Source organism: Salvelinus sp. IW2-2015, linkage group LG20 (genome assembly GCF_002910315.2).
Source record: "Salvelinus sp. IW2-2015 linkage group LG20, ASM291031v2, whole genome shotgun sequence".
Lineage (NCBI taxonomy): Eukaryota > Metazoa > Chordata > Actinopteri > Salmoniformes > Salmonidae > Salvelinus > Salvelinus sp. IW2-2015.
In genome coordinates this window covers 67246820-67262220 of record NC_036860.1, presented here as the reverse complement: position 1 = coordinate 67262220, position 15401 = coordinate 67246820, and the positions used below count along the sequence as shown (strand labels likewise).

Here is a 15401-nt window from a genome sequence, read left to right as displayed (position 1 = left end):
TACACACTGGATGTGGCCAAGTAGTGGTGCAGTGCAGCTAACACACCTGGATGTGACCAAGTAGTGGTGCAGCTAACACACCTGTATGTGGCCAAGTAGTGGGCGTAGCCACACACCTGTATGTGGCCAAGTAGTGGGCCGCAGCCAACACACTGTATGTGGCCAAGTAGTGGGCGTGCCAACACACCTGTATGTGCCAAAGTAGTGGGTGCAGCCAACACACCTGGATGTGACCAAGTAGTGGGCGCAGCCAACACACCTGGATGTGGCCAAGTAGTGGCTCAGCCAACACACCTGATGTGACCAAGTAGTGGCACAGCCAACACACCTGATGTGGCCAAGTAGTGGTGCAGCCAACACACCTGTATGTGCACGTAGTGGGCAGCTAACACACCTGGATGTGGCCAGTAGTGGTGCAGCCAACACACCTGTATTGGACCAGTAGTGGGCGTAGCCAACACACCTGTATGTGGCCAAGTAGTGGGCGTAGCCAACACCAACCTGGATGTGGCCAAGTAGTGGCACAGCCAACACACCTGGATGTGACCAAGTAGTGGGCGTAGCCAACACACCTGGATGTGGGCCAAGTAGTGGTGCAACTAACACCTGGATGTGACCAAGTAGTGGGCACAGCCAACACACCTGTATGTGCGCAAGTAGTGGTGCAGCCAACACACCTGGATGTGACCAAGTAGTGGTGCAGCCAACACACCTGGATGTGACCAAGTAGTGGTGCAGCCAACACACCTGGATGTGACCAAGTAGTGGGTGCAGCTAACACACCCTGGATGTGGCCAAGTAGTGGTGGCAGCTAACACACCTGGATGTGGCCACAGTGTGGTGCAGCTAACACACCTGGATGTGACCAGTAGTGGGCGAGCCAACACACCTGGATGTGGCCAAGTAGTGGGCGTAGCCAACACACCTGGATGTGACCAAGTAGTGGTGCAGCCAACACACCTGGATGTGGCAAGTAGTGGTGCAGCCAACACACCTGGATGTGGCCAAGTAGTGGTGCAGCCAACACACTTGTATGTGGCCAAGTAGTGGCGTCAGCCAACACACCTGTATGTGGCCAAGTAGTGGGCGTAGCCAACACCCTGTATGTGACCAGTATGTGGTGCGCCAACACACCTGGATGTGACCAAGTAGTGGCGTAGCCAACACACCTGATATGGCCAAGTAGTGGGCACAGCCAACACACCTGGATGTGGCCAAGTAGTGGGCAGCAACACCCTGGATGTGGCCGTAGTGGGCAGCCAACACACCTGTATGTGGCCAAAGGTAGTGTGCAGCCAACACACTGTATGTGGCCAAGTAGTGGCGAGCCAACACACCTGTATGTGGCCAAGTAGTGGGCGTAGCCAACACACCTGGATGTGGCCAAGTAGTGGCCACAGCCAACCACCTGGATGTGACCAAGTAGTGGGCGTAGCCAACACACCTGGATGTGGCCAAGTAGTGGTGCAACTAACACCTGGATGTGACCAGTAGTGGCACAGCCAACACACCTGGATGTGGCCAAGTAGTGGTGCAACTAACACCTGGATGTGACCAAGTAGTGGGCTAGCCAAACACCTGGATGTGGCAAGTAGTGGTGCAGCTAACACACCTGGATGTGACCAAGTAGTGGGTTGCAGCTAACACACCTGGATGTGGCCAAGTAGTGGTGCAGCTAACACACCTGGATGTGGCCAAGTAGTGGTGCAGCTAACACACCTGGATGTGACCAAGTAGTGGGCGTAGCCAACACACCTGGATGTGCCAAGTAGTGGGCGTAGCCAACACACCTGGATGTGACCAAGTAGTGGTGCAGCCAACACACCTGGATGTGGCCAAGTAGTGGTGCAGCCAACACACCTGGATGTGGCCAAGTAGTGGTGCAGCCAACACCACTTGTATGTGGCCAAGTGGGCGTAGCCAACACACCTGTATGTGGCCAAGTAGTGGCGTAGCCAACACACCTGTATGTGACCAAGTAGTGGTGCGCCAACACACCTGGATGTGACCAAGTAGTGGGCGTAGCCAACACACCTGGATATGGCCAAGTAGTGGCACAGCCAACACACCTGGATGTGGCCAAGTAGTGGGCGCAGCCAACACACCCTGATGTGGCCAAGTAGTGGTGCAGCCAACACACCTGTATGTGGCCAAGTAGTGGTGCAGCAACACACCTGGATGTGGCCAAGTAGTGGTGCAGCCAACAACCTGGATGCTTGGCCAAGTAGTGGTGCAGCCAACACACCTGATGTGACCAAGTAGTGGTGCAGCCAACACACCTGAACATACTTAACAAGATAGCGTTCCCCCAGATAGTAAACAGGACATTACAAACTTTTGCGACGATTAATTTGACATATAGAATTGTTTATGATGTCATACTATGGAACCACTTAATTTTGAATTTGAGTATAAAAAAAATATGAAAAAGATTATTTGATAAAATATAGAATTTGTCTTTATACTACTAAGCCCAGAGAAACCATAGAAATAACACATTCATAAGATGCCTAAAAAAAAAGATATCTACATCCAAGAGCTATAAGAAATCTAAGGAAATATATACAGTGGGGAGAACAAGTATTTGATACACTGCCGATTTTGCAGGTTTTCCTACTTACAAAGCATGTAGAGGTCTGTCATTTTTATCATAGGTACACTTCAACTGTGAGAGAGTGGGCCAAAATCCCTGCTGCAGCGTGTGCAAACCTGGTCAAGAACTACAGGAAACGTATGATCTCTGTAATTGCAAACAAAGGTTTCTGTACCAAATATTCAGTTCTGCTTTTCTGATGTATCAAATACTTATGTCATGCAATAAAATGCAAATTAATTACTTAAAAATCATACAATGTGATTTTCTGGATTTTTGTTTTAGATTCCTTCTCTCACAGTTGAAGTGTACCTATGATAAAAATTACAGACCTCTACATGCTTTGTAAGTAGGAAAACCTGCAAAATTGTCAGTGTATCAAATACTTGTTCTCCCCACTGTATATATATATAACACCTACAGTACCTGAACACACAGGACAGAGAGAGTTTTGTTGACAATGAGAACGGAATGTATATGTTTTTAAATAACATTCTTAGGATGTTCTCTGAACGTTCCTTAACTTTTCTTGTGGTTTTCATGAAAAGTTTGCTTAATGTTCTGAAAACATGACTTTAATAAATAGAACCGTGGGGGAACCAGTAGAAAACGTATGCTGAACTACTGCAATTCCCACCCAATAAACATATGGTTCTCAGAACATTACAGTTGAAGTCGGAAGTTTACATACACTTTAGCCAAATACATTTCAACTCAGTTTTTCACAATTCCTGACATTTAATCCTATTTAAAATTCCCTGTCTTAGGTCAGTTAGGATCACCACTTTATTTTAAGAATGTGAAATGTCAGAATAAAAGCAGAGAGAATTATTTATTTCAGCTTCTATTTCTTTCATCACATTCCCAGTGGGTCAGAAGTTTACATACACTCAATTAGTATTTGGTAACTTAGCCTTTAAATTGTTTAACTTGGGTCAAATGTTAAGGGTAGCCTTCCACAAGCTTCCCACAATAAATTGGGTGTATTTTGGCCCATTCCTCCTGACAGAGCTCGTGGAACTGAGTCAGGTTTTTAGGCCTCCTTGCTCGCACACGCCTTTTCAATTCTGCCCACACATTTTCAAAAGGCTTGAGGTCAGGGCTTTGTGATGGCCACTCCAATACCTTGACTTTGTTGTCCTGAAGCCATTTTGCCACAATTGTGGAAGTATGCTTGGGGTCATTGTCCATTTGGAAGACCCATTTGCGACCAAGCTTTAACTTCCTGACTGATGTCTTGAGATGTTGCTTCAATATATCCACATAATTTTCTTTCCTCATGATGCCATCTATTTTGTGAAGTGCAGCAGTCCCTCCTGCAGCAAAGCACCCCCACAACATGATGCTGCCACCCCCGTGCTTCACGGTTGTGTTGGTGTTCTTCAGCTTGGAAGCCTCCCCCTTTTTCCTCCAAACTTAACGATGGTCATTATGGCCAAACAGTTCTATTTTTTTTCATCAGACAAGAGAACATTTCTCCAAAAAGCAACATCTTTGTCCCCATGTGCAGTTGCAAACCATAGTCTGGCTTTTTTATAGCGGTTTTGGAGCAGTGGCTTCTTCCTTGCTGAGCGGCCTTTCAGGTTATGTCAATATAGGACTCGTTTTGTTGTGGATATAAATACTTTTGCACCTGTTTCCTCCAGCATCTTCACAAGGTCCTTTGCTATTGTTCTGGGGTTGATTTGCACTTTTCATACCAAAGTACGTTCATCTCTAGGAGACAGAACGCGTCTCCTTTCTGAGCGAGATGACGGCTGCGTGGTCCAATGGTGTTTATACTGGCGTACTATTGTTTGTACAGATGAACACGGTACATTCATGCGTGTGTGTGTGTGTGTGCGTGTGCTCAAACACACATGCATGTGGGGGTCTGGGAGAGGAAGTGTGTCCATCTGATAAAAGGGCATGTGTCTGAACTCAATTTTATACACTAATTGTAGTCTCACCCATTTTTATCTAATGATGGGTCATTTTTGACCCGGGAACACCACAGGTGTAAAAAAGTTCAATTAAACACCCAAAATATTATGAAAATAATCCAAATGTATTTTGTGTGTTCAGATGCCCTTTGTGGACAAAGTCATGGATCCTTATGACAATCAGATTAAATGAACTACATTTTTCAGAGAGAAAACGTGTAAATCGGTCTAATTCGACCGGAATAATGCCGGAGCTGGTGTTTGGAGGATATATTGGTACGGGTGTTGTTAGGCCCGAGGCGCTGGTGTTTGGAGGATATATTGGCACGGGTGTTGTTAGGCCCGAGGCGCCGGTGAGGGCCGACAAACCGTTCCAATATATTCTCCAAACAAAGGCTTCTCGGGCATCATCACTTTTATAAAACGGGTAAACAACATATTCAAATAATGATTGATATATTTTCAGTAAAAAAAATTATTTTGATGAATTTATTCATACTATTTCATCCTTCCACAAGATATAGTTCCGACACAAATCTAGGGTTGCTACCCAAGTCGGCTGGTCGTTTGTTCTATCGCTTCGGTTGCCAAGAGATGTGACCCAGTTTTTGTTCTGTATCTATGGGCGTGACCCAGTTGTTCGCTCTAAATGTTCCATTGAAATATTGGCTGACAACGTTCTTATCCCTTGCTAGCTAGCTAGCCAACTACGACTAACTTACAGTCACGTCAAACAGTGCAGCCAGAATAACAACGAAGTAGTTGCATTTGCATTTGTTTAAGCTGTTTTCTAGTGACATTTATTTAGATACGTCCATAACAATGAGCTAATGAGGCACGATTTCACGATTTTGCACAGTCAGATGGAACAGAGTAAATAGGCATTTTAATGTCATAGATTTAGCCGGTGGTAACTTGTGGAATAGACACTGGCTGGAATACGGTTTTAACCAATCAACATTGAGGATTAGACCCACCTGTTGTATAATAATAACCATAGGACAACCACGCTCTCACCAAGCTCTAAGAAACATTTGGTTCTCAGAATGTTGTGTGCTAGCTGGGTCTTGTCCTAATTACATGTGGACAAACAAACACCCCAGCCTCCCGTTGCATCAGAAAGCACCATTCGCTTGGCAGAGTGCCGTTCAGAACCAGCTAGCCCTTATGGTAAATGGAAACCTATTCCTTCCTTCCTTGGACTGACAGCCGTGCAGGCGTTCTTCTCTGGACTCTGGACAAACACACACACACACACACTGTGCCTCTTTGTGCTAATGCCTCCCTTCTGTTCTGTCTGTATCTGTTGAGAACAGGTGTGGGACCTGGTACAGCTGCTACATTCAGCTGTAGGTACAGGAAGGTGGGCGCTGGCTGGCCGCTCCGATCGCAACGCTGTGCTCCATCCACCCAAGATCTTCCAGGAGTCTCCATCTGTCTTCCCCCACACCTCCCCCGCGCCTCCCCTACACCTCCTCCGCTCCTCCTCCGGTCCTCCCCCGCGCCTCCCCCCGGGACTCCCTCATGTCTCCCCCGCTCCTCCCCTGCGCCTCTGCCACTCCTTCCCCGCTTCCTTTGCCACGTGGCAGGCGTCCCTCGCCGAGTCTGGTCCATTCTTCGTCCCGCGTTGCTCACGCCTGCTCGCCACTACACAGCGTGCCTGTTGTCTCGCAACAATGAGGCTGAGAATAGCTGCAACCATAATCCTTTGCTGTACAGAGTTTTTGGCGAGGGCTTATGCCAAGTACAAATTGGTTATTATTCCGCTGTAATGTAACAAACACACTCCAACTGGAAATGTGAAATGTACCTCAGATCCTGCACATTTCCTGGTTTGATGGTGACTGACGGAAGGGTTTGTCTTGTCTTCTTCCTGTTGTCCTCTCATTGACTGAGTGTTGTCCTCTTCATGTCGTCCTCTCATCGACTGAGTGTTGTCCTCTTCATGTTGTCCTCTCACGACTGGTGTTGTCACTCTTCAGTGTCCTCGCATGCGACTTGAGTGTTGTCCTCTTCATGTTGTCCTCTCATCGACTGAGTGTTGTCCTCTTCATGTTCCTCTCATCGATCTGAGTGTTGTCCTTTACCTGTTGTCCTCACATCTACTGAGTGTTGTCCTCACATCTATGAGTGTTGTCCTCTTCATTGTTTCCTCTCATCGACTGAGTGTTGTCCTCCTACCTGTTGTCCTCACATCTACTGAGGTTGTCCTCACATCTACTGAGAGGTTGTCCTCTTCATGTTGTCCTCTCATTGGCTGAGTGTTTGTGTTCTTCCTGTTGTCCTCTCATCGACTGAGTGTTGTTTGTTCCTCTTCTGTTGTCCTCTCATCGACTGAGTGTTGTCTTGTCCTCTTCCTGTTGTCCTCTCATCGCATGAGTATTTCACCGGAGGCCGAGACCTCACACTTATTTATATATTGTGGGGGGGGGGGGACTCAGTCAGGGTCTCACTGAACATTGGGGGGGGGGGGGACTCAGTCGGAGTCTCAACTGAACATTGGGGGGGGACTCAGTCGAGTCTCAACTGAACATTGGGGGGGGACTCAGTCGGAGTCTCAACTGAACATTGGGGGGACTCAGTCGGCGGTCTCAACTGAACAATGGGGGGGGACTCAGTCGGGGTCTCAACTGAACATTGGGGGGGACTCAGTCGGAGTCTCAACTGAACATTGGGGGGGGAACTCAGTCGCGAGTCTCAACTGAACATTGGGGGGGACTCAGTCGGGTCTCAACTGAACATGGGGGGGGGGGGCTCAGTCGGGGTCTCAACTGAACATTGGGGGGGGGGACTCAGTCGGGGTCTCAACTGACAATGGGGGGGACTCAGTCGGGGTCTCAACTGAACATGGGGGGGGACTCAGTCGGAGTCTCAACTGAACATTGGGGGGACTCAGTCGGAGTCTCAACTGAACATTGGGGGGGAAGGACTCAGTCGGGGTCTCAACTGAACATGGGGGGGGGGACTCAGTCGGGTCTCAACTGAACATTTTAGCAGTTTTTATTGTCATGTCAGCTGCATTTCTTACATCGATAAATGAGTATAGCGGCCAACCGAATTTACCGACCGAATTACCGACGCTTAGGCCCCCAGAAGGCAGGGCCGGCCTTGACTGCATGTGTGGGTATGGGATGTGCATACGACGACCCATGAGCCACTGCTCGTCCAGTCCAGAAACAGCCCGTCCATACACCAACATCATCCAGTCAGTGTCAGAAAGGGTAGCTATAAGCCAGCCTTAGTTGGAGAAGAGGACGTAAGAGTGTGTGTGTTTGTTGTCCAGGAAGGTGATGAGACAGTGTGGAAACAGGAAGTAGATCAGACTACCTAACAGACAACAGTTTCCTTAAGGACAAGACACACCATAGATAGCAATAGATCACCGGCTGGGTGTGTACGAACAGTGTATAATCCTTGGGAAATTAACACAAAACGACGGCTGATGTCAGTGCTGATCTGGACCTGTGACTATACAGACACTACAGACTACCTGACAGGCTAGTTCCTAAGTGCTGATCTGGACCTGTGACTATACAGAAACTACAGATTACCTGACAAGCTAGTTCCTAAGTGCTGATCTGGACCTGTGACTATACAGACACTACAGACTACCTGACAGGCTAGTTCCTAAGTGCTGATCTGGGACCTGTGACTATACAGACACTACAGACTACCTGACAGGCTAGTTCCTAAGTGCTGATCTGGACCTGTGACTACACAGACACTACAGACTACCTGACAGACTAGTTCCTAAGTGCTGATCTGGACCTGTGACTATACAAGACACTACAGACTACCTGACAGGCTAGTCCTAAGTGCTGATCTGGGCCTGTGACTATACAGACACTACAGACTACCTGACAGGCTAGTTCCTAAGTGCTGATCTGGGACCCGTGACTTTCCAGACACTACAGACTACCTGAAAGGCTAGTTCCTAAGTGCTGATCTGGGACCTGTGACTTTCCAGACACTACAGACTACCTGACAGACTAGTTCCTAAGTGCTGATCTGGACCTGTGACTATACAGACACTACAGACTACCGACAGACTAGTTCCTAAAGTGCTGATCTGGGACCTGTGACTATACAGAAACTACAGATTACCTGACAGCTAGTTCCTAAGTGCTGATCTGGGACCTGTGACTACACAGAAACTACAGACTACCTGACAGACAGTTCCTAAGTGCTATCTGGGACCTGTGACTATACAGAAACTACAGACTACCTGACAGACTAGTTCCTAAGTGCTGTTCTGGGACCTGTGTCCTGGACCAAGAGTAATAACAAGACATTTAGAAATGACCTGGTTTGTTTGTTCAGCTTATATCCTTTTTAATACCTGAAATACATCTCAGACAACTTGATGTGAGAAAGGAATCTGAGTTGATGTAGCCTACTTATCTGACAGAATCCTACCTCGTCTGTAATAAGCAGCCATAACCTCAGTATAACGGTATTACCCACTCAGATTGACCTTACAGTTTACTTTCCGTCAGTCAGACCAAAATGTTAGGGTGAGTCAGCTCATGCCTTTTAATTGGTTTGTGGACAGAGAGTTGTGATGTATTTTAGTCGAGCACTGTGGACAGAGAGGTTGTGATGTTATTTAGTCAGAGTACTGTGGACAGAGAGGTTGTGATGTCATTTGCATCAGTGTACCTGTGTAGGTGTATAGGTGTGTAGTGTATACAGAAACATGTACCGGGAAGGAAAGTCCTAACTGGAGACGTACCAATAAGTGTTGTGGTCTTGGAAGAAAGATATTTTTGCAGAGGTTCAAACTGATCTGACAAGTACGTGTGTGTGTGGTGTGTGTGGTGTGTGTGTGTTGTGTGTGTGTGTATTTGTGTGTGTGTGGTGTGTGTTGTGTGGTGTGTGTGTGTGTGTGTGTGTGTGGTGTGGTGTGTGTGTGTGTGTGTGTGTGTGTGTGTGTGTGTGTGATGTGTGTGTGTGTGTGTGTGTGTGTGTGTGTGTGTGTGTGTTTCCCCTCTGGTCCCATCTCTTTACTTCTCCAGCCCAGCCGTTCCAGCCAACCCCAAACATCCTGATGCAGAGAGACTCAGGTCTTATCAGTCAGGGAAACACCGCTCCACAGCCACATCCTCCCCACTAGGACCACGACTCAAACTGCTCCCAGAAAACCACAATGCAGGAAGGCCGAGCCAGACTCTAGGATTTGTCAAAAGCCCCCTGAATTCCTTTTATCGAAACAGAGTGAAGATTCAGGTAGGGAAAAAAAAAAGAGAGACGGGGAGAGAATAGAGAAAATGAGAAAGGTTAAATAGTAAATGGTGAAGAGAACACAGATTTATTTGTTTATCTATTTACAAAAGGGCTGCATCAGCAGATATGTAGGGGGGGGGGGGGTAGGGGTGAAGGGGGGGTGGGGGTAGGGTGAGGGGGGATGGGGGTGGGGGGTTCCAGTCAGCTTAAAGAAAGCATCCAGAATAAGACTGCATGGGAAAACAAAGAGCGATTGAGATGGAGGGAGGTGGTGGCTGTTTTACCACCAATCCTCTGAACAGGGAAGAATGAAAATAAAGGAGAGACTAGTGGAGAGACTGGTGGAGAGGAGATGGAGAAGGAGATGAGAGAGAGATGAGAGAGAGATGGAGAGAGAGATGGAGAGAGCATTGAAGAGATGGTGGAGAGATAGAGAGAGAGATGGAGAAGATGTAGAGAGAGAGATGGAGAGATGGGAGAGATATAGAGAGAGATGGAGGGATGTAGAGAGAGATGGAGAAGAGAGTGTAGAGAGAGAGTTGGAGAGAGAGGTGGCGTCAGCAACAGACAGTAAGATACGTACCCTAGTGCAGGGTCAGCAACAGTCAGACACACTTGTATTAAAATCAATGCCAGGACATGTGTCTTGCTTAGTTTTTGGTCAAAAATGAATGTCAAATCATTAGGAATTTAGTTAAATCTGTTCCAAATAGTAAAAAAAGAGACATATGTAGTTATTGGTTATTTTCATATTCAATCTCTTCTTGGATTTCGTTTGTTACAGTTGCAGTGTGCCCCCCCCCCCCCCCCCACCCCCCACCTCCGACCATTTGCTCCGACAAAAATTGTCACGAGGCTGAATCTAGTTGCCTAGTTGCTCAGTGTTAGTCGTGTCTGTGTGTGGGCATATCCAAGTTACATATACGTCAATATAGAAAGTGGAACTTATTTAAAATTAATTCACAAACTAAATCAGCATACAGTAATTATTATTTTCATTGTAAAGATTATGATTATATATTAAGTACTTGAAAAGAAGAAAGTATATAAGGTATTTTTCTTCATGATATTTCCTTTCGTCTCAAAAATGACGCTGTGTTTCCTTTCTAGTACACTAGTTTTGACAAGAGCCCTGTTGTACCTGGTCAAAAGTAGTGCACTGTATAGGGACTAGAGTGCCATTTGAGACCGCGACCAAAACCATGTGGTCTGCGATAACTGCATAAGAAATGTCCATCTAACCTCATTAAATACACACTACTTGAGGTAAAAAAACGCCAACTAATGTCGGTAACAAATAATACAAACATTACAAACAGAAAGAATTCATAATAACAGCAATACAATTAAAGCATTTAGTTGAAACGTCAAAGGGCTTCAATAAGTGATGACAGCATCTGTACAACACGCTATACAACAACACTGAAGAACAACTGGACAACGACTGACAACACGTTAAGACAACGACTGGCAACACGTTAAGACAGCTGGACAATGACTGCGCCAACCGAGCCGGCTGTTATTCAGTTGCTGGAAATAGACAGATAGAAGCGATGAACTAGTTGATCTATTTGAGCATCCGAGGTGTCCTTCCAATCCTCTCCTCTCTCTTTCTCTCATTTATACCCTCTTGTTTCCTTCCTTGGCCCCCAAACAATCATCTTGCTATATGATAGGTCCTGGTTTTCGCCCCCCCCCCCCACTAACCCATCTTCAGCCTACCAGGAGCCATAGGTAACAAGCGTCTCAAATTTTTGCCTTATAGATCACAATTTAATAAGATTACACGGATATTAGACACCTGATCCTAGATCAACAGTCCTACTCTGAGACCCGTGACACATTATGGCCCCCCAGGTCAGTCTCCAGGTGTGATGACGGGAGCTGTTGGTGTCGGCATGGTGACCGTCTAAGAAATGCCGTAGTTGTTGTAGTACGCTGCCGTGGCGTCCGCTAACACAGAGATCAGGCTGGTTTCCGCGACAACGCTGCTCCCAGACGTCACCTGAATGTGACCCGTCACAGTCATTCCTCCTCCGTGTTCAGAGTGGAATACCCCTATCCCCGCTGCCGCCGCACCCGCCGCGGTCGAGTTCAGGTACTGGTCGAACTCATCACGGTCGACCTCCCCTAGAAGCTCTACCTGACTCAGCTGGTCCAGTGTCTCCAGTGGACCGTGGTTCTGGTCATGGTTCTGCTCTGGAGGAGGAGAGAGCTGACCCAGGTGGTGCTGGTGGTGGTGACCCGGGGAGAGGTGCCCCAAGTGGGGGTGATGGTGGGGCTGGAGACCCGGGTGGACCTGGAGCTGGGAGGACCATGAGGATGGGCTGTAGTAGGACAGAGGATGCCCAGGGATGAGGCCTCCGGACTGAGCCTGGGACATGTGGGAGAGGTGGGCTAGGTGGGAGTGGGAGCCACAGTGGATGGAAGTCTGTGTCTGGGTGTAGTCAGGGTGGTAGGGCGGAGGACTCAGGCCCATGTGACCTCCACCACCACCTCCACCTCCGGGGGCCTGACCCTGACGCTGGTGCTGGTGGCGCTCCTCCGAGACGGATGAAGAGGAAGAAGAAGAGGAGGGGTAGTAGGAGGGGTAGTCGTGGTCCAGGGCCGTATCCAGAGGGGACATCTCAGGCGGGGTAGGGAGGCCGTAGGGGTAGGTGCTGCTGGACGGTACATCTCTTAAGGATCTAACCGGGCTGAGGGAAGAGTGTGATGAAAACCCACCATCCCCTTCTTTATCCAAACCCAGAGGGAGACAGAGACCCCGGGAGTCAGTTAGGGCATTCTGGTCCGGCCCCCCCAGGCTGCTCAGTAGGAACCCGGGGTCCACACGCTTACAGATGCGCTTCAGCTGCTTCTTGCGACGAGGGCGATACTTGTAGTTGGGGTAGTCCTGCATGTGCTGCACGCGCAGCCTCTCGGCCTCCTCCACGTAGGGACGTTTCTGAAGAGGGGTCAGGGACTTCCACGACTTGCCTGGGAGAAAGAACAAGAAACAAGACTCGTTTAATTGTCCACTATAATCATTTATTTCTCGTTAACTTTTTTTGTTAGGCCGTATACAGAAATAGTTTATGGAGGAAAAACAATGCAACAGTACTTATTATGTTATTATTATTATATTTTTATCATATTATTATATTGTATTAGTTGACTGAAACATTGGTGTGGGATACAAAGAAACATAATATCAGTTTATCGTCCATAATAAAAAACGTATAATGTTGTATGTGTATTATGTATTTAGATCACCAGTGTGCTGGAGTTTCTACCTTTTAAAAAATATATATTTTATCAATAAGAAACACTTATTTTCTTGCTTGTGTTCAGTGGAATATTCGTTTTTTAAGGATATATAGAGCAATAGCGCACAATATAAAAATATTACATAGTGTTGCGTTGACATTACTTATGATTACATATTTATTGCATTCAAAATGAAGAGCAACTGCCAAATATCATTGAGATAATTAATGAATATCTAGCGAGGATTAAAACTACCAAAGGTTGCAATGCCATCACTTTTATAAGTCCCCCGTTTCCACATGATGGCTTCGTTGAATGCGTAATCTTCGTTGTAAGAATGGACAAACAATAGCATATCTTTATGGAAAACAGTTTCAATTTCCCCTTCGAGGTGTATATGTAAATTAGAGAATAAACTATGATATCGCTCTCTCTCCCGTGTTGACTGGATGAACGCATGATATGCTTACATTTACACTGTAAGACGTGGTGCCATTTATTAAAGAGCAACATAATATGAATCATCATTTAATAATATGAATCACGATCATTTTAACGAAATCCTTTATTACTGGTATATCAGTTATACCCGAAAGTCAAACCTAATCTTAAATCAAATGTAAATCTTAATTCTGAGCTTTATAAAGTAATCCCCCATAAATTCGATATAAGGAATGGATAGGCCTATGCTTTCTAAATTTAAACAAATTATCACATATATTTATATTTAACCTCCTAATATAGTTTGACAGTTTTTATATAATTTGTATTGAAATAATAAAAGAATCCATAACCGCGCGCTAGCGAGCGCCAGGATGCACGCTGAGATTTATGCTCTAATGCAAGTGGCCCACAGGCCTCCTGATAAACTACTACTACTGGTAGAGAACGTGCAATGGAATTGATTGCATTTTAATTGAATTTAGCGACGTCCGCTCATGAACTAACTGACACTAGAAGTTTTGGTCAGGTGAGGAGTTTTGTTTTCATTTTAAGGAGATATGGATCATGCTCAAAATCGACCCCCCCCCCCAAAAAACAAAATAATGCAAAGAAACTATGTTTTTATGTATTGTATTTTCTTTAGGTACTTTTAAATACCAAAACAGAAACAAACGTTATGATTTGATTTCTAAATTAATTTTGAACAGGTTTCGGCAATTAATAGCTCTGATTTGACATAGGCTAACTTTTGGCAGAGCATGTGTAGGCCTATGGCATAATAATAATAATACTATTAAGAAGAGGAAGTATAATCCTAATAATAATATTATTATTAAAATATGTAATTATAAAATATGAAATACGTCCGTAAAAATAAACGTGAATCTCACCCAGCATCTTACTGAGCTCTGCGTTGTGCAGGTCTGGGTTTTGGACAGCCAGGCGCTTCCTCTCATCTTTAGCCCAGACCATGAACGCGTTCATGGGCCGTCTGATGCGCGGCTCCGATGCTTTGTCCGCGGGAGTCCTTTGCGAGCCGTGTCCGTCAGGCACGTCCCCATCTCCCGTTGAGCACTCAAAGCTCTCTGGCCAAGACGAGTACACGCTGATGAGTGCCGACATGCTTTCTCCTCACTCTCAGCAAAAGTTCGGTTGAGCTTCTCTCCTCACGCTCCCGCGGCGCAGTGAAAACTTTTCTCTCTCTAAATTTGACTATAACAGTGAAATGTGCCGTGACAAATACGTACTATAAGTACATTAAAAAAAAACGTTGTTAAAATAGAGAAATGGTTTGATTCTTCAACTGTCTAAATTGGTTGAGATGTTGCCTAGGTTACACCGGTTGCCTCTGTTGGTTATTGAGAGGGACCGTGTGTCTGGTCGCTGTTCTACTGTGATGTTGTAATTCAGCGTTTCCTTGCGTTTGGAAGGCAAACAGCTCTTTATATTTGAGGAGTTCCAACACTAAGCCCGGAGGACTCTCAGCTCCTCCTTGATTGCAACTTGAGACCTGCGAGGAAACAAAAAAAGGGACAGGGTCATTTGCTATTCCATTTCCTACTCATGTAGTACAGCGAAACAGAAACGGCTTTTACTGTAACGGATGGTAATGTTAGTACTAACATAAGATATAGGCCTAATTGGTTCTTAGCTGGCATCCATTATAGAATCGAATATAACTTTATATTCCCCAATGTCATGACACTGCTTTCAACTATAATTTTATTGTAGGTTATCTGTTGGCAGTGATGTTTTCTTATTTTATTGCACGTTATCTGTTGATAAGACAAATGTAAAAGCGTACATGCCAATAGACACTTGATGCATGATGATGGGAAATACCTTTTCCATTTGTTAGTACTTCCACGACTTCTAATGAAGTAGTAGACCTAGTCTGTTGATTTCTACACCGTGTTTCTAAGGATAGCCTACCAAAGGATAGTCTACCTCACCTGAAGTGTTTCTAAGGATAG

General features: G+C 45.9%; 1 protein-coding gene across 1 annotated transcript; it reads right to left on the bottom strand.

The window, feature by feature from the left end:
* Nucleotides 1-10557: 10557 nt before the first annotated feature.
* On the bottom strand, nt 10558-14872 carry LOC111980153 (transcription factor Sox-7). Its single transcript, XM_024010810.2, has 2 exons — nt 14319-14872; nt 10558-12714 (listed from the first exon to the last, which is right to left on the bottom strand). The coding sequence occupies exons 1-2, from the start codon at nt 14548-14550 to the stop codon at nt 11648-11650; spliced, it is 1299 nt and encodes a 432-aa protein (XP_023866578.1). The 5' UTR covers nt 14551-14872; the 3' UTR covers nt 10558-11647.
* Between the last annotated feature and the right edge of the window lie 529 nt (nt 14873-15401).

What these genes read in the sequence shown, in the direction of transcription:
- LOC111980153 (XM_024010810.2), bottom strand. Translation starts at nt 14,550, where the DNA reads ATGTCGGCACTCATCAGCGTGTACTCGTCTTGGCCAGAGAGCTTTGAG. An exon ending in AGAGCTCAGTAAGATGCTGG is followed by an intron (nt 12,715 to 14,318) that starts GTGAGATTCACG and finishes TCTTTCTCCCAG; the next exon opens with GCAAGTCGTGGAAGTCCCTG.